The 20,205-nt window shown below is 36.9% G+C and overlaps 1 protein-coding gene across 1 annotated transcript in view; it reads left to right on the forward strand.

Moving 5' to 3' along the window:
* The first annotated feature begins 14,402 nt into the window (after positions 1-14,402).
* Positions 14,403-20,205, forward strand: part of LOC127424250 (CTTNBP2 N-terminal-like protein) — a 30,314-nt gene continuing 24,511 nt past the window's right edge. The window contains exon 1 of the mRNA XM_051669257.1: positions 14,403-14,514. Coding sequence (XP_051525217.1) covers positions 14,509-14,514 — 6 coding nt within the window. The 5' untranslated portion in view covers positions 14,403-14,508. The remainder of the gene's footprint in view (positions 14,515-20,205) is intronic.

Below are 20,205 nucleotides of genomic sequence, written 5' to 3' on the forward strand. Positions count from 1 at the left end.
GAAAAGACCCCTCATCATACCTGGTAGGAACCATATAGCGTTACTTCTAACACGACACTTTCCTGAGCAAACGCACCATCAGGGTCGCCACTTCACAGAGGTCTGCTGGCTATTGGATAATAGGAGGCAAAAGACGTGTGAACAATCTCATCCATTCCTGTGTTGTATGTCGCAGACTCAGGAGGGGCTGTGAGACTCAAAAAATGGCAGATCTGCCTGTTGACAGGCTCAGTGCTGAGCCTCCCTTTACACATGTGGAATTGGATGTGTTTGGCCCCTGGTCAGTATCTGCTCGTAGGACAAGAGAAAGCAAAAGCAAAATTTCTTGCTATGCAGAAAGCAAAAGATGGGCAGTGCTATTCACATGTCTAAATATCAGAGCCATTCATTTAGAAGTGATTGAGTCCCTGGATACCTCCAGTTTCATTAATGCTTTAAGGAGGTTTCTAGCAATCCGGGGTTCAGTGAAACAGATTCGCTCCGATAGAGGGACCAATTTCATTGGAGCTTGTAAAGACTTGCAAATCCCTTCCAATGTGGATGAAAAGGCAGTGAAACAAATCCCATCAAATCACGGCTGCATGTGGACATTCAACCCTCCACATTCGTCACAAATGGGCGGCATGTGGGAAAGGATGATTGGCATTGCTCGCAGGATCTTAGATTCTATGCTTCTTCAAATGGCATCTTCGAAACTCCACCTTTATGGCTGAGGTCACTGCCATTATAAAAAACAGACCACTGATACCTGTGTCAACCAATCCAACAGACTCTTTCATCCTAACACCTGCCACTTTACTTACCCAAAAGACTGGTACTAGTTCAATTCCACCTGGGAACTTAGGAAAGCCTGACCTGTACAAACAACAGTGGCGCACGGTGCAAAGCCTCACAAATACTTTCTGTGACAGATGGCATAAACAGTACCTTTCTACCCTACAGCATCGATGAAAATGGCAATACCAACAACCCAACATTTCCATAGGATCTGTAGTTCTGCTCAAAGACTCTCAGTCTAAACGGAACGATTGGCCCCTGGGCACCATAACGGAAACTTAATCCAGCCAAGATGGGCGAGTCCGAAAAGTACAAGTAAGAATCATCGGGAAAAATGGACCCAAACTATTTCTGAGACCTATTAATGAGATAGTACTCCTCCTTCATGAAGATTCTGAATAGATTATTCAGGTTTAAACTCAAGTAAGAAGGTTTGGTATTCCCTGAATACCAGACGGGGAGTGTGCTGTTCTCTATGAACATTCTGCATTCAGTCTATTAACAAGTTGTGGTAAAGTGACGTCTTCTGTTCAAAGTTAGGTATTGCATATAATATTGTTTAAGTCTTTATATGATGACATCATAAATGTGAGCCTAGTTTCAGCAGCAGCAGGGAAGAGCATGCGGTCATGGCTGCTATTGCTCCTTGATTTAAGTTGATTTGAAGGCACTTTCGGTATGTAGATATTGCTACATTATCCTTCCTATGCATATTTACTTTAAGTTGTTATATCTTATATGTTAATTTATTTTCTGTATTTCGTGAATTGCACGATCTGTTTCTGATATAGTTGATGCTAACTATATGTGATGTAAAGAGCCTTTTTTGTGCTTATGTAAAAATGTTATTGACTCTGTACACTTATTTGTATTGTCTGTGTTGGGCCTCATGTATTCAGATAGAAGACAAAGGCAGGCCTTACACAGTCGTAAAACCTAACTCAGCCCCCACACACCAAGACGTAAATCTTACTGATAAAAATCGCGCCAGAATCAAACAAAGGGAGTCCAAAACAGACTACAAATCCCATGAAGCCTTGCTCACTAAAGGATCGAACTCTCAACTCCTATTGGATGAGACACACAACAGAACGTCCCTCAACTATGACATCATCAGGAGTAGAAATACCTCTGAAATGCTTCCGGGATTTGCTTCCAGCAACTTTGTTCGTCCTGTATAGATGCAGTTCATCGCTGCTCTCAGGTGCAACCTCGTGGCACAAGGAAGTAACGTCCAACTTGAAACTGTGGCCATACAATCTCCATCTCGCTGGATGAGTTGAGATTACTCTGTGTTCAACCGAACACTCTAACGGATCCGAAGGAGACTGCCGAGCAATTCGCATCTTCATCCGTTTGCCTACAGAAGTGAAGAGATTAAAGATTTCTCTTCCATCTTCAATCAAGTCGACATTTCTGAGTTCTCCGCCAGCCCGCCGAGAATCAACAGCCGTGCCCGCCAACAGAGCGAGGAAACGGCCTCCCGTCATCACACGAGCCTCAAGGAACCGGGTCGGAGTTAAAGGACGGAGGGACACACATTCTACCTGTGTCCTCATGCGATTCAAGTAAGAGGTTTACGTCTGGGCAGAGATAGAATATTATAGTGTGTTATTCTTGTGTTTCAAGGTTTTTGCTTGTACAGTTTACGGACCGCCATGTCCGCTCATTATCAATACTCAGGGTATTAATTATCACGAATTTGTTTTGCTGTATTGTGGTCCAACCAAATTGGACTGTTGTGCATTTTCGCCATCGCGGGTGAGACCGGCAAACTGAGTTATCCATTAAAGAGTCAAAGAACGCGGGACTTTTACGAGCCGTCCACCGCGTCTCTGAGCGAAAAATTAACAGCTGCTTTCTCTCACACGATCGCGAAATCGGATTTAGGGCCATCACTTTATTCTCTCTCTCTCTCTTGTACTAACCACACACACTCGCTCTCTCTCACACACACACCCTCATGTGTTATAGAATTATGTTTATTTCCATATCTAATCATATCACTGTTTAGTTTGTAGTTGGAAGTTGGAAGTTTATTGATTGCATTGTATTAATTATTCATTGATATTACTGTCGATTTTCCTAAGAAAACAATCTAATATTGAGACCGTTATACTATCTGGTTATTAGTCCCTGATTCCAGGGTGGTGCCCTGTCAATGTTAATCCTTATTAATATTCTGTTGATTTTTGATAATTGATAATTATCTTTGATGATTGTTGAATTTGAATGATCAATAAGCTAGTGTTAATTTTAATTAATGTTTCATCGATGTTAACAATTAACGATTATCTTTGATAACTGTTGATTTAAAGGATTAAAAAAAAAAAGCTAACATTGATTCTCATCAATGTTCTATTGATTTTAATAATTAATAATCATCTTTGATAATTATTAATTATTGCTAATAACAAAACCCGCTCCTAAACGTAGAGCACTACATTTACTGGAGCCCCATATGAGGTTTTAATGAGTTAGATTCAATTAATTAATTTAAATATTAATTAATAACTAAAGAAATAATTATTAATTATTTCTGATAATAACACTGATCTAAACAACCAGTAAAGCCCTACATCTGTATTTTGTATTTATTACAGTTTTATGTTATTCCTTGGACAGCAGTAAAGCTTGAAAACAATTTGTGCGTCTGTTGTCTTTGGGAGATGTTATCTGACTGCAGACTCAAACAAGACGATTGGGATAAAGGGCAGAGCAGGCTTCATATGATCTCTATCCTTAAATAAAAGACAGTTTTTTTTTTTTTTTGCTTGATCAGTCATATTTTCAAAATCAATGCCAAAATTTCACAATTTCTGCCAGGGTGTGCAAACTTTTGAGCACAACTGTATATGTATATATATATATATATATAACATTTTCTCTTTTTCTATACGGCCCTATCAACCGCTGTCCTTTTTCCTGAGACAGAAGTCAGAATAAACCCCCAAAAGATATTTTTGTATCCAGTGTTGTTTCTTTACAACCCACCGGCTACATAGAATACACCAAATCTAATGTTGCACACATTTAGGACAGACAGTATGCAAATAGTAATGCAGCATTAGAAAGTGACCATATATTTAGAGCACATCTCACCCATTAACATACTCAAGCATTCTCTCTAAGACAAACACACACACACACCATGACTCACCACCACTGCGAATGAGACACTGTATGAAGGTAACATTCATCATCAGTTAATCCAGAGGCGGTACAGAGCTGCTGATGGAGATTTTAAGACACAAACACCCACACAATGTCTGCACATTTGTCTGGTCCACCAGACATGGGTGATTATATTTAATAGTTTCTCTGTGTGTACTGACTATGTCTTTGCTTGCTTAGGAACTATTATTTAAACTCAAATGTACAAACAATAATTCATGTAAAAATGATATCTCAATATCCCATAACTCAGTTATACAAAGTTTATGCAAATGTTACAGTAAGTATTAATAGTACAGTGGGATAGACTTTAACATGCTTTGTATGATGTAACAGAGCTCATCCTACATCATTTACCATCACATTAGCCACATAATAATTTTGTGACTGAAGTGAAGTAGAAAAAAAAAAGACATCGAAACTGCTAGAACCCAAACTTAGCATATTCAGTCTGCAATTTCAAGCAACAGGTTCTTATGCTGAGGGTGTTTCAGTATAAGGTTTGCTGATGGGTGCCCATAGTACAGCACTAGGACACTGGTTATGATGTAGAATGGGGCTTTTTTTCTTGTTTGGCAGTTTAGTGTGTAATAAAGCAGTGGCTCTCAAAGGTTTTGCTTCAGCACCCAGATCAGGTGGCAACCCAACACTGTTCCAAAAGTGTTTATCATAGAAAACTAGACAAAATATCCTTAAAATCAAACACTGAAATGTATTAATACAATGCACTGCAAAAATAATTCACTATCTAAAACACTGTGGTTAGAACAAACATTGTTTAACCTTGTAAGTTTTGTAAAATAATGTAGTCAGTGTCTAAATTTCTTACCTAATGTAGTTATGTTTTTTCTTGTATATGAGGGGATGTTAAACACACTGTCCGTGTTTGCATCTACCTAATTTGGCTAGCTACTCTCAAGTGGCAGATGAATTTGCAATGTAGAATTTGATTAAACACAGCTTTTGACATCAACAAAAAATTATATTGGGAGTGTTTTCTCCCACCTTCTCCTCTTAACTAGCACAATTATAATTAGCATTTTTTATTTGCATTTACCATAGATTTTTTCCTATTTTTCACATCCCTATCGGAACAGACCTGTGGCCCATTTTTAGGTTGTGACCCACCAGTTAAAAGAATAGTTCACCCAAAAAATAAAATTCTCACATTATTTACTCACACTCGTGCCATCCCAGATGTGCATGACTTTCTTTCTTCTGCAGATCACAAATTATGATTTTTAGAAGAATATCTCAGCTCTGTAGGTCCATACAATGCAAATTCAAAATGTGAATGGTTACCAAAACTTTAAAGCTACAAAAAGCACAGAAATGCAGCATAAAAGTAGCTGTAGCGGTTTTGGGTCAGAACAGAACAAAATGTAACTCCTTTTTCACTATTATTCTTGACATCAGCAGCCTCCTTGGCAATAATGATTTCAATCACGATTACACTTCCTGGTGCCACCTAGTGCTTTGCATGTGTGTCAAGCATTAGGAAGTGTAATCGTGCTTGAAATCATGATTGTGCCTCGAGACTGCAATGACAAGATGTACAATGAAAGTTTAGTTACATTTTGGTCTTTTCTCACCCAAAACTACTTAGATCATTCAGAAGACATGGATTAAACCACTGGAGTCTTATGGATTACTTTTATGTGCTTTATGGAGCTTAGTTTTGGTCACCATTCACTTACATTGTATGGACCTACAGAGCTGAGATATTCTTATAAAAATCTTAATTTGTGTTCTGCAGAAGAAAGAAAGTCATACACATATGGAATGGCATGAGAGTGAGTAAATGAGAGAATTTTCATTTTGGGGTGAACGGTTCCTTTAAGAACCACTGCATCAGAAGATCCTGGTCCTGTGCCCAGCTGAGGAGTGACCATGTTGGGGTTATTAATCTGTGTGAGTAGCTTCGGATGGTGTGGAGTAGTGATGTCATGACAGTTAAGTAATATTGGGGAAAAAGAGGACATGCTGCTTCAGCCAGAGAGACAGAAAGAGACAGATAGGAACACAGTGTGAAACTGAAAGCAAAGGGATAAAGATCTTGAGTGGAATCTATTAGTGTAAAAGCTCTAAGGATGACAGACAAATAGCCTGTCTAGTCGATACTGGCAGCAGCAGTGTCTCCAGTCGATTTTTATTTCTGTTCAAAGAAAGATCGAGACCAAAAGGGCCATTCATTTGTTTTATTGAAAATCTCTCTGTTGAATATCTTTCTGTTCTTCCCTCTTACTCTATCACACAAGCCTTGTCTAACAGGCGACTGAAAAACAAACTAAACATCCACAGCAGAATACAATGCTGCTTTAAGGCAAAAAAAAAAAAAACAAACAAACAAAAAAAAAAAAACAGTATATTTGCATACATAAATGCATCTTTTTACATTTCAGTGCATCTCAGTTGAACCTCAAACCAATTTTATGGATGAGAAGAATGGCATAGTGACCACACAAGCCAGAGAAACTCAGCTCTACTCTCAGTAGTCTGGCTGGGGAATCGTTTTACTGTCTGTTCAGCACTTATGGACATAGAAACCATCCTAACAATCTGTATTCTGTATACTCTTATACACACACAAACCTTCAGCGCCAGATTAAGGCTCCTTAGTGCCTACTAAAAGTTGCTAATAGTAAGATATGCCTACTCAAGACAGTGGACAATAAGCATTAGATCAGATTCTTAAGCCCACATCAAAAATAACAATGAACAAATAAAAGGCCAAGTCACAATAGCTTTTTAGTGTAAAATCTGAACACAATACTTACCAGAGACATACATGGAAAAATCATTAGCTTTTAAATGGCATCCAATACTATATATTTTAAATTGGGGGATCACGGCCCCTAACCACATCCTCCACAGTTTTAGCAATAAATGCATATATATATATATAAATATAATACATCATATGTTAAAAATATATTAATTATCTTATTTATGTATAAATTTTGGATGGTTTATACATTATATATATATATATATATATATATATATATATATATATATATATATATATATATATATTATATATATATATATATATACACTATATTGCCAAAAGTATTCGCTCATCTGCCTTTAGATTCATATGAACTTAAGTGACATCCCATTCTTAATCCATAGGGTTTAATATGATGTCGGCCCACCCTTTGCAGCTATAACAGCTTCAACTATTCTAGGAAGGCTTTCCACAAGGTTTAGGAGTGTGTTTATGGGAATTTTTGACCATTCTTCCAGAAGCGCATTTGTGAGGTCAGACACTGATGTTGGACGAGAAGGCCTGGCTCGCAGTCTTCGCTCTAATTCATCCCAAAGGTGCTCTATCGGGTTGAGGTCAGGACTCTGTGCAGGCCAGTCAAGTTCTTCCACACCAAACTCGCTCATCCATGTCTTTATGGACCTTGCTTTGTGCACTGGTGCGCAGTCATGTTGGAACAGGAAGGGGCCATCCCCAAACTGTTCCCACAAAGTTGGGAGCATGGAATTGTCCAAAATCTCTTGGTATGCTGAAGCATTCAGAGTTCCTTTCACTGGAACTAAGGGGCCAAGCCCAGCTCCTGAAAAACAACCCCACACCATAATCCCCCCTCCACCAAACTTCACAGTCGGCACAATGCAGTCAGACAAGTACCGTTCTCCTGGCAACCGCCAAACCCAGACTCGTCCATCAGATTGCCAGATGGAGAAGCGTGATTCGTCACTCCAGAGAATGCATCTCCACTGCTCTACAGTCCAGTGGCGGCGTGCTTTACACCACTGCATCCGACGCTTTGCATTGCACTTGGTGATGTATGGCTTGGATGCAGCTGCTCGGCTATGGAAACCCATTCCATGAAGCTCTCTACGCACTGTTCTTGAGCTAATCTGAAGGCCACATGAACTTTGGAGGTCTGTAGCGATTGACTCTGCAGAAAGTTGGCGACCTCTGCGCACTATGCGCCTCAGCATCCGCTGACCCCGCTCTGTCATTTTACGTGGCCTACCACTTCGTGGCTGAGTTGCTGTCATTCCCAGTCGCTTCCACTTTGTTATAATACCACTGACAGTTGACTGTGGAATATTTAGTAGCGAGGAAATTTCACGACTGTACTTGTTGCACAGGTGGCATCCTATCACAGTACCACGCTGGAATTCACTGAGCTCCTGAGAGCGGCCCACTCTTTCACAAATGTTTGTAGAAGCAGTCTGCATGCCTAGGTGCTTCATTTTATACACCTGTGGCCATGGAAGTGATTGGAACACCTGAATTCAATTATTTGGATGGGTGAGCGAATACTTTTGGCAATATAGTGTGTATATATATATATATATATATATATATATATATATATATATATATATATATATATATATATATAATTTTTATTTGTTAATTTTTTTTCCTTCACCTGTTGTCTTTATGATTGTATTCATACATTGTTTGATCTTATTGAACATTTATATAGAAAAAAACTCCACAGTTTTACCACCATTTGTGGACTTTTCAGACGGTCCCTTACGCACCATAGGCAAATTTTCCAACTTAAATCAGTGTTAAATTGGCGATCTGGAACGATTTCACCGTGACGCCATCTGACCAGCTTAAATACGGGACAAATCGCATCATTTTATTTTTAAATATGGGACGATCCCGTATTTTACGGGACGGGTGGCAACCCTATTACAGGATTGGTTTTAGTTTGACAAAACTCACCAAATCCAATCAGGCCACATTAGGGTTAAGTGGTATCAAGACGCTCGTTACCAACAACTTTCTCTATCAGTTCAGAATTTGATCCCGAGGTTATGATTCATTTACGTGCGCGTTCACATGAATGAAGCGAACAGCCAATCACGTGCGAGACAGCGCGAGTCACGTCTCGCAAGAGAGTCAGCGAGATATACTTCTCTGCTGAAGATGTTTATGAAAATTATGATAAATTATAAGAATGTAAACACAGTTATAAAAAAATATGATTAATCAAAACACATTTAAACAACAGGAATAATCACTATGATTAAAAGAAAAGAAAGATATAGTACATTTAAATGAAATTGCTAAAGATCACTGATAAAGGAATGGATACATTTTCAAACCTATTAAAAAAGTATGAGCTTCCAAATTCACAATTGTCTAATTATTTACAGGTAAGAAGATATTTATTAACAGAAGTTAAAGTAAAAGAAATAAAAAAGGAAATGCATCCATTAATAAATTATATATTTGATACATACAATACAACTAATCCAATAAAAATGTTAGGAATTTTAAAGAGTGCACTTACAAGAGATATACAGGACATTCTGAAAAAAATGATATGTAGGTGGGAGGATGAATAAAAAATAAAAAATTAGTCAGCAAGACTGGGAAGAAATATCATATAATACATTCCATACTACTCAGTCCAGTGTTTGGAGGGAATATGATTGGAAGATACAAATTAGATTTTTTTTATAACACCTGTTATTCAAAGTAAATACAATAGCATGTAAAAGGGGATTGTTGAAGAAATTGTGGAGAGAATAAAATGCTCATTACAGTCTAATTCTACATGAATGCTCTAAATTTTAAGGTTAATTTTAAGGTTAATTCATTATTTAACTTTACAATAGAAATACATCAAGAAAAACTTATTTTGGGTAACATGCCATTGTCCTTAAGAAATAAAACTGAACAAAATATATTTAGGGTAATCAGAATAGCAGCTTTGGAAAAAAAAAAAAAAAAGAAGAAAAAAATTGCCTTAAACCAGAACCCCCACAATTTCAAAGATGGAGAGAAACGATTTAGGAAATATACCAAATGGAGAAAGTAACATTTAAAATTAATAATAAAAGTCTGGAATGTGAACATAATTTAGATATTGTTTCCTTCAGATTCTTGATTTCTAAACAAAATTAGTTAAAATATGAGGTATGATGTCCTATCTCATTTAATATAAAAAAGGAGGTGATGCCTTAACTTTCTTTCCACTTTATTTGAAATAAAATATAACATGCAAATGAATGAATTACACATGTTATGTATAGAATATGTTGTGAATGGTTATTTGATATGGTTATTCAAAATAGCATCGTGTTTTTTTTATTTCTCTTTCTTGATGTACAATTTGTACATTGTCTTTAGTAAAAAATAAATAAAAAGCATCAAAAAGGCACACTTTATTAATTAAAAAGTGAGCACTTGGAATATTGTATGCAAAAAAATTGTTATGCAAGACATACAGGTGCATCTCAATAAATTAGAATGTCGTGGAAAAGTTCATTTATTTCAGTAATTCAACTCAAATTGTGAAACTCGTGTATTAAATAAATTCAGTGCACACAGACTGAAGTAGTTTAAGTCTTTGGTTCTTTTAATTGTGATGATTTTGGCTCACATTTAACAAAAACCCACCAATTCACTCTCTCAAAAAATTAGAATACATCATAAGACCAATAAAAAAAACATTTTTAGGGAATTGTTGGCCTTCTGGAAAGTATGTTCATTTACTGTATATGTACTCAATACTCAATGGTAGGGGCTCCTTTTGCTTTAATTACTGCCTCAATTCGGCGTGGCATGGAGGTGATCAGTTTGTGGCACTGCTGAGGTGGTATGGAAGCCCAGGTTTCTTTGACAGTGGCCTTCAGCTCATCTGCATTTTTTGGTCTCTTGTTTCTCATTTTCCTCTTGACAATACCCCATAGATTCTCTATGGGGTTCAGGTCTGGTGAGTTTGCTGGCCAGTCAAGCACACCAACACCATGGTCATTTAACTAACTTTTGGTGCTTTTGGCAGTGTGGGCAGGTGCCAAATCCTGCTGGAAAATGAAATCAGCATCTTTAAAAAGCTGGTCAGCAGAAAGAAGCATGAAGTGCTCCAAAATTTCTTGGTAAATGGGTGCAGTGACTTTGGTTTTCAAAAAACACAATGGACCAACACCAGCAGATGACATTGTACCCCAAATCATCACAGACTGTGGAAACTTAACACTGGACTTCAAGCAACTTGGGCTATGAGCTTCTCCACCCTTCCTCCAGACTCTAGGACCTTGGTTTCCAAATGAAATACAAAACTTGCTCTCATCTGAAAAGAGGACTTTGGAACACTGGGCAACAGTCCAGTTCTTCTTCTCCTTAGCCCAGGTAAGACGCCTCTGACGTTGTCTGTGGTTCAGGAGTGGCTTAACAAGAGGAATATGACAACTGTAGCCAAATTCCTTGACATGTCTGTGTGTGGTGGCTCTTGATGCCTTGACCCCAGCCTCAGTCCATTCCTTGTGAAGTTCACCCAAATTCTTGAATCAATTTTGCTTGACAATCATAAGGCTGCGGTTCTCTTGGTTGGTTGTGCCACAACCACTTTTTCCTTCCACTCAACTTTCTGTTAACATGCTTGGATACAGCACTCTGTGAACAGCCAGCTTCTTTGGCAATGAATGTTTGTGGCTTACCCTCCTTGTGAAGGGTGTCAATGATTGTCTTCTGGACAACTGTCAGATCAGCAGTCTTCCCCATGATTGTGTAGCCTAGTGAACCAAACTGAGAGACCATTTTGAAGGCTCAGGAAACCTTTGCAGGTGTTTTGAGTTGATTAGCTGATTGGTATGTCACCATATTCTAATTTTTTGAGATAGTGAATTGGTGGGTTTTTGTTAAATGTGAGCCAAAATCATCACAATTAAAAGAACCAAAGACTTAAACTACTTCAGTCTGTGTGCACTGAATTTATTTAATACACGAGTTTCACAATTTGAGTTGAATTACTGAAATAAATGAACTTTTCCACGACATTCTAATTTATTGAGATGCACCTGTATTTGTCCTTTTTATAAAATACATATTTTGTGTACTGCTTATATTGCTTATTGCTTATATTATTATAACCAAGTAAAATACTGTATGTTCATCTCGAGTGCATGAAAGAAAGAAGGGGTTTGGGTGGCATTCACCCCTTTCCACAGCAATCTTGAGCTTTTAATATTTTAAAAACTATTATTTTTTGCAGGTATCAAATTAATCCATCTTACTGGCTGTTTTACAGAAAGCCTAATATAGTATGTTTATATTTTCAAAGATATTTTTTTGCTATGGCAAAAGAGGGTAAATGAAAAGCAATTAAACACTCTATCTGCTGAAAATCTACATTTAGATTCTCAAATAAATAATTTATCATGAAGAGTCGATTTTGTGGATTTCTGAGATTTAATTTGTAAAGTGTGCTTTAAGAGACACGGGGGAGTGACTTGATTGCATCAGAGATGTCATTTTACTCACAGCTGATTGATTCAGCATCTGTTAGCAATCTGTAATCCAGAACGAAACCCTATGGAGCAGGTTAGCCGTGCAGTGCAAGTTCCTATGGCGATGAACACCGCTAAAAGCTGACCAACTTTCATGCTACCTAAAACCTTGGGTTGAGGCAAACTAAACTAAAACTTACCTGGCGAGCCACCAAAATAGGCTTCGTGGTACAGGCAGGACGTTTTATGTGTCATTTTTGTCATTGGAGACATTTGTACACTAAAATGTTTTTTTTTTTTTTTTTTTTTTTTTTTTTTTTTAATGATAATTACATAATAATTCCAATAATTCCAATTCCATAATGTTCATACCCTGGAATATAAATCTGCCCCAACAATATCTATCAATAAAATCACTTTAAAAATATTTAGTCACTAGTCCCTATCCATATCAAGTAACCATAAATGACTGTTGTTCCATCGCAGCGCTGAGAAGAGAAACAGAAATCACATGACAGAACCGTCTGCGCCTGCGCACCGTTTCAGCAGCCGTCCGGACAAACTTTTGTAACCATTGAATTTAAATGTCTTTGTGCAGTACTGTTATTATTGTTTTGTATTTTTTTATTTAGTTTTTATTTCTTTTTTATATTCAATTTATTATTTCAATTTAGTTTACTTATTGTTAGTTTTCACACTTTGTCTGTTAGTTTTAGTTTAGTTTTCGTTTTCTCAGTGTTGTCTAGTTTCATTTTAGATAGTTTTTACTTTAGTTTTAGTATTTTATAACTGCTACAGCTAAAGCCTTTTCTGATCATTCAAAATGTCTAACGTCATTACATTTCTCGTGACAGTCTTGCTCTAGTGGCTTTTTCATGTTAAATTAAGTTAAGAAAAGATAGGAAAAGTGGGACAGTTAAGCCTGGTCCCCTTTGTATCCATAAGATTTTCCTTATCATTACTAAACTCATCTTTGGGAACATTTAAAACATTTAAGTTTTAAATGGATGATTTTACATCAGGATGTGTGGCAGAGCCCATTTCATGACCACCGGTGGTAAAAGCAATGGTAGAAATGTGTCACATTTTTTAAGGTGATAAAAAAGTAAAACTTTACTAAAAGTTTGTAAATGTTACATATGATGATTATGATGAGTGTTTAAGAAAAAAAAAAAAAAAATCAAAATAATTTGTAGGTAGTTGTCCCTCTGTCCCACTTTACCAATACTGCCTGAAAAAAATAATCTGGGATTTGGTCAAAACAGAGTCTTCAAAGGTTGTTTTTCCCAGTATTGATAATTTCTTCATTTTTACTTTTGACTAAAGTACTGTAGGAGACATGCTAAGTTTTCTATAAAGGTATAATGTCATGTTATGTGGCATTTGGATCAGAATGAATTAAAAATACCAAGAAAAGGACAATTTCCAAAAGTGTTCCTCTTTGCCAATATTTGCCCTACTGTGTAAAAAATTTGTTCAAGATAATTTTTATTTTATTTTAATTCGTTTTGGAGCTATTACAAAGTATTTTGTATGTAAACACAATCATGCCAATAAAGTACTTTTAAATTTAAATAGAAATTGATGTCTCTGCCCAAGATAACCATCATTTTGTTCGAGTTCATTTGCTTCAGCGAAGACGGCATCGACCTGCCTGTTTTTTTTTGTCCAGGAGGAGGCGCCAGAGACAAGTTTAGGGCGAGTTCATTGACGCGCACTGTAATACGAAATAAAGGCGCACTGATCTGCACACTTCACGGCATAAGACACGCCATGTTACATTAATATTTGTGACTGAGAAAGAGCCAGAATAATAAATACATAAATAAGCATAGTTTTACACATAACACCATCAAATATTTGTTCCATAAAGAGTGAGCCATTCTGTGCTTCTTAATTTTTAGACGTTCAAAATCATGCCATTATGTTTCATGACTGCCTGACAATATTCACATTCACAAAAGAAGGAATGCATTCGAACATGAAAATGCTAAATTACATCATGTGTAGAGTAAGTATGGAAACACTCAGATACGGATAGTGAAATGTGTGAAACGAACTCAAATCACTTTAGTAAACTGCATAAATACAACAAACAATCGCAGACAAAGAGACGGACCCGACGCTTCCTTAGCTCCTCCCCCTGAAGCCTAACATCCAATCCTAATGGATAATTCTGGATAGCGGTCTCCATCTATTGGCTGAACGATCTGTCAGTGGCATTAGTCCATAGTCGGCCGGGACAGGGCTCAGGAGCACGGTCAGCAGTGAAAGTGAGAATTAACTCTGCAAACTGGGATAATTCTCATCTTGGGAGCTGATGAGTAAACATAAACGCATATGAAGGTAAGGCGATGAACATTTCATGGTATAAGGACCGCTCAAGTAAAGAGTAGAGGATCAGAGGATGTGAATGTGACCTGGACAGTGTGCTGCTTGGTGTGGAAGAGTGAATCTCAGATTCCAGTATAGATTTACAATACATTTACTTTCTATTATCATGACAACCGCACATCCGCTTTACATTATAAACATTGATTTTCACACCCACAAAGTTATCGTTCATAACCGCGCGCTTAGACATAACAAGACATGTTTTGAAGAAGTCGGACATAAATAGAAAAGTTATTTATGGTCGTTATAGTATGCACTGTGTACAGAAAGCCACAAACAGAATGTTACAAAGTAACTCTTCAACTGTGTATCACAGGCTGATGTCAGACATTCTGGTCAGATCTGATATAGCCAAATAATTTATCTGAACGGGTGCATTAGTGCTTCTCAGCCTTGAACATGCTTGAAGTACACGGATTGCTTGTTTTGATTTGAGTTTAGCAGTATGTGAAATGGTCCATATGTTCAGGATGATTTTTTCAAACGCTGAAAGGCAAGCTTTGTGTCCAGCAGGGGATCTGATATCCCCAGAGAGGGCTTTTTGCTGAACTGCGTTTGAATATCTTGCTCTTATTCCTAATCATGCAGTGTAGCTATAAAAGATTAACTATACACTCTTTAAATAAATTGTAAAGAGTAGTTTTCCAGATGCATTTGCCAGAGATGTGCATATTAATTTAAATCGCTACTTTAAATTTGAATCTAAATGTTCATCTAACGCACTCTCATCTCATTATATGTGTTCTTTTGGATACAAATAGGCAGTGATTTGAGTGTTTGTCAGTGGGTGAAGGGCAAAAATGTGGTCTAGCCTGTATGCGGTGAAATGCTCTGTTTTGACTGGCATGTCAGAATCAGTCACTGGAGAGCTGGGTTGAAGACATTCTCTCTGTTCAGGATGTAATTACCTCAGAGAATACCTCGCCTCATTTTACAGATCCTCCTCTAGGTTTGGATGTCTAAAGTGTCCAGTTAATGGCCAGCAATGGCAACCTAAGCGCAGTTTTCCTTCCGTTTCAGATTGATGTAGTTTAAGAATGTGGCAGACTTGGCCCAACAGGGTCAAAAAATGTCCTGGTCATACTTAACCACAAAGCAATACAAAAAAATATGAAATAATATTTTTCATAAAGAAAATGAAGCCTATATTTAGGACCATTATGATTTTTTGCATTGTGGCATTATTTCCAGAACACTTAAAGGGATAGTTCACCCAAAAATGAAAATCATTTACTCACCCTCATGCCATCCCAGATTTGTATGACTTTCTTTCATCTACTGAACTCAAATTAAGACTTTTAGAAGAATTTCTCAGCTCTTTTGGTCCATACAATGCTAGTGAATGGGTGCCAATATTTTGAAGCTCCAAAAATCTCATAAATCAGCATAAAAGTAATCCATAAGACTCTAGTGGTTAAAACAATGTATTCAGAAGCGATATGATAGATGTGGGTGAGAAACATATCAATATTTAAGTCCTTTTTACTATATAGTCTCCAATTTAACTTTCACTTTCACATTCTTCGTCATCTTGTGTTTTTGGTGATTCACATTATTCATTCATATCACCCCCTCCTGGGCAGGGAGAAGAATTTCTAACAAAAACTAACTTAAATATTGATCAGTTTCTCACCCACACATGGGATTGGATTAAAACACTGGAGTCGTATGGATTACTTTTATGATGCCTTTATGTGCTTTTTGGAGAGTCCAGATTTTGGCACCCATTCAATTGCAATGTATGGACCTGCAGAGTGAAATATTCTTCTAAAAAATCTTCAGTTGTCTGCAGAACAAAAGTCATACACATCTGGAATGGCACAAGTGTGAGTAAATGATGAGAGAATTTTCTTTTTTGGGTGAACTATCCACACTTTACCCCCCAAATACCATGACCATTACATGCCTGGCTATTTTACTTTTTACTATTCCCATCTTTTTTAACGATTATTCTCATTACTGTAACAGTCTTTTTATTGTGTTTTTTTTTTTTTTTTTTTTGCTGTATTAAAATAAAAAGATGCTGTTGTACATGTTTTTATTAAAATCAGCAAAAATGAAAGGCAGTACCAAGTGTGCACTACTATGTAAGAATACTTTACAATGTCATTTTTTTTTCTTTCATTTTGCAGTAATGAGAATATAATAACAACCATCTTTTTCATCATCTAATTTCTTATTTGTTTCTTTTGATTTTTGTGTTAATTGGACCAGGAGATTTTCTTTGCAGGTTTCATAATTATCAGCTTATGACTATGTTCACAGGTCTTGGTCTTCAAGAACTGTTTAAGTTCAGATTCAGAATTTGTACAGAGAATTTAAACAGTACAAAACCTTTTTAATCCAACAAGTAAAACAAGTTCAAAGGGCTCTGAACAACAAACCTCAGCAAATGAATATTAGAACAAACTTTAGGAATGATGTCAGTAACATACAGTATGCAGAATCTGAAGCCGGAGTCTGTCCCCTTAGTAACCACCACTTGATGGTTTGTTTGAGTCCCGGCCTATACAAATTTAGTTCACAAACGCAAATCTGCAGGATTGAGGAAATGTGTAAGAAACACACGCTCAGTGAAAACCACAGCACTTCATCAGTACAGCTTGACTCAGCCTGGGGCAAGGGTTAAGGTTTAGGGTTTAGAGAAATCATTAGACCAGGGTGGAAGCAAGGGTTAGTTGTTACCATAACATGACAAATCATTGCATGCTGGTTTTAGACAAGCATTATACATCAACATAGAATAGGTCCCCTTCTGAAATCATTCAGCTTGGTGTTATTTTTGTTGTCATCTGAATACTGTCCCAAGATCAGAATCTTGGATTTGCATTTCATCAATAACATGAAGGTTGTGACGAGGAAAAACAGGTGCTAGATCAGCTGCTAATACTTTTGGGATTTATCAGTATGCATTACAATCTCTTCTGGAGGCTCATTCTGTTAATATTTATTAAGTGTGTGTGGGGTGTGAATTCCTGGCATTCCATTAGGTCTCTGTAACCCTTATAGTGTTTCTCTCTTTCTCCTGTGCACACTCCCTCTTTCGCTGTGTAGAGACTGAGTTTTTGCTGCTGGAAAATCATTTTATTGCACTTGTATGGGTTTAATGTCTGGTTGCAGCGTTACGAACCACATGCCCATCTGACACGTCTCGCTCTCACATTAAAGCAAATTATTCATTAAGTAAGCTGACTGGATGTGGTCTGATGTTTTTTATGGTTTGGCTTGCTGTGTGTTTGGTTTGATTGAGGTTAAATTAGTTTTCAGTGAGATGAGGGAAGAGAAAGGTCTTAAAAGATGCGAAAAGCCTTGCCTTAACTGATATACAACGATAAGTTTTATCCTTCTAGAAGACCAGAGTTGTTTTAATTCAAGGACTTAAAGGGATAGTTCACTCAAAAAAATGAAAGATATGTCATCATTTACTCACCCTCATGCTATTCCAAACCTGTATGACTCTTCTACTTCTGTGGAACATAGAGATCTAAAGGCAGATTGTTAGCCTCAGTCACTATTCACTTTCATTGAAAGTGAATGGTGACCGAGGCTAACATCTCCTTTTGAGTTCAATTAAAGAACAAAGTCATACAGGTTTGGAACATCATTAGTCTGTGTAAATGATGACATCATTTTAGTTTTGGGTGAGGTATCTCTTTAATTTGTGTGTGAATGTATGCAGTGATACTGGAGGTTAATTGGCTGTACCACGCAGTATGATAATGAAGTTGTGTGTGTTTGTCTTTTGGGTGCAGCAAATTGGCAACAGAGCCATCAATTCTCTCACTCTCTCTTATTGTTTCATTAATCTCTGAATCATATAATAAAGAGAATAATAAATATATAAACCAGTGAAACATTATACAGTATACTAGTATATAGTCTAGTGCACAGCACTCCAGTCATAGCCAGTTTTGCACTGCATCAGTTTCACTGGTTTCATGTTTTCAGGATTAGTGTACTTACAGAACATAAGGTGCGACTGAATCAGGGTCAGTCTCCTTGGGTCATCTGTGCTGTTTACAGAAGGACATAGATCTTGGCCAATGTTTTGAAAGTTCTAGATCTGAAAGGACTCAAAATCAGGGAGCTTTTAAATTAAATGATAGCCATCTGTCCAGCATTCCTCTCCTCTTCTGCCCTCTCAATAGATAGATAGAAGGAAGGAAGGACAGACGGACAGACAGGATGTACTTGTGATCTGCACAGATAATGTTTTTACAGGATACAGCAGGATGAACATTCATTTGGGAATAATGAGCTCTTGTAGGCTGTTTCTTATTTATAATATAATGAATGGAGATACAAAAAGGGTTAACTGACCTTTAAAACCAAAACTGCCAAGCCAAAAATCCACCTCACCTCTCACGTCCAGCATCCCTCCAGAAACCGTTAGCTTTTACTTTTGTGGTTCTGTGTTGTTCTGTATGCATAAATGTGAGTGTTTATGCATTAGTTTGTGTGTGATTATTTTGTGGATGTGTGTTTGAAACATCATACTTCAGATATATCCTTCTCAATAAATGTTATTAGTGGTTGTCTGTTCTCGCGGTGTGTTTAGATATCTGCTTGAACTAGTGGTTACACCAGGAATACCAGAGTGTGCTGTGAATTCTTGTGAATTCTTAAACAAAAAGAGAGGTGAAACAAAGGAACAAACAAAGAGAAAAAGAGCAGTGCATATATGAGTTTATTTCCATGGTTTTAATGCAATTATGAGGTATAGCTGTATCAAATCAGTGTGTAAGCAGGTATACATATACAGTTTCTGTCAGATAAGGGCAATTCACAGAATCCAGTGGTAATACAGCATTCCTTTGAAGCTAAATGAGACAAACATGATTAAATGTATTTACAGTGAAGAATCACACTGTCCATAACTCACTGATTCTTGAAAAAAGGGACAAAACATGTTTACAATCTGAGTTTTTATTTTTTTAGTACTAAATTCATTTGAAATGGTCTCAGCTAACGAACAGTGTAAGGGAACAGGTTTTTATTAAAATGCTTTTTTCTGAAAATTGACATTCACTTCATAACTTTTTACTGTAATTTGCCATCAGGCATACTAAAAAGCATGCTATTTTAATTTGATCCACATGAGTGTAAAGTCTTTAATTATCTAACAATGGTGTTCAGTAAAGGAGTTAAGTGATAAGATACATTCTAAAATTTTTTTTTTTTTTTTTTTACTGTTTTCACACTATTCTGAAAATTCTGAAGGATTTGACAAAATTGAATATTTTAACCATGTGTTAACCAAACCTCTATAACCTAAACTAAAAATGTCACAATTTATCCCAAAATTCTAATAGAAATGATCATAATGGGAATTACGGAGTTGACATATATGAAGCGGTGACCGCAGAGACTTAAACAGTGTTTGTTTAAAATATGATAAAATATAAAACTTACCAGACCATGTGTCCTACTGTTGCATCCACCAAGAGCAGGAAGCAGAGTATGGGAGTGGAGCGGCATGATTTTGCCTGGAGCGAGGAGCGGGTTTTAAAAAAATCGGATCGTCATTGTTTTCTCTCGCTCTAAGAGCACCCCACTAATGCTCCATCACAAGCACAGCATCTGTTAACGGCCCTTAATGCAGTTATTCACCATGTGTTAAGCAGTGTTAAACACTATTGGCTA

This window comes from Myxocyprinus asiaticus, chromosome 33 (assembly GCF_019703515.2).
Source record: "Myxocyprinus asiaticus isolate MX2 ecotype Aquarium Trade chromosome 33, UBuf_Myxa_2, whole genome shotgun sequence".
Taxonomy (NCBI): domain Eukaryota; kingdom Metazoa; phylum Chordata; class Actinopteri; order Cypriniformes; family Catostomidae; genus Myxocyprinus; species Myxocyprinus asiaticus.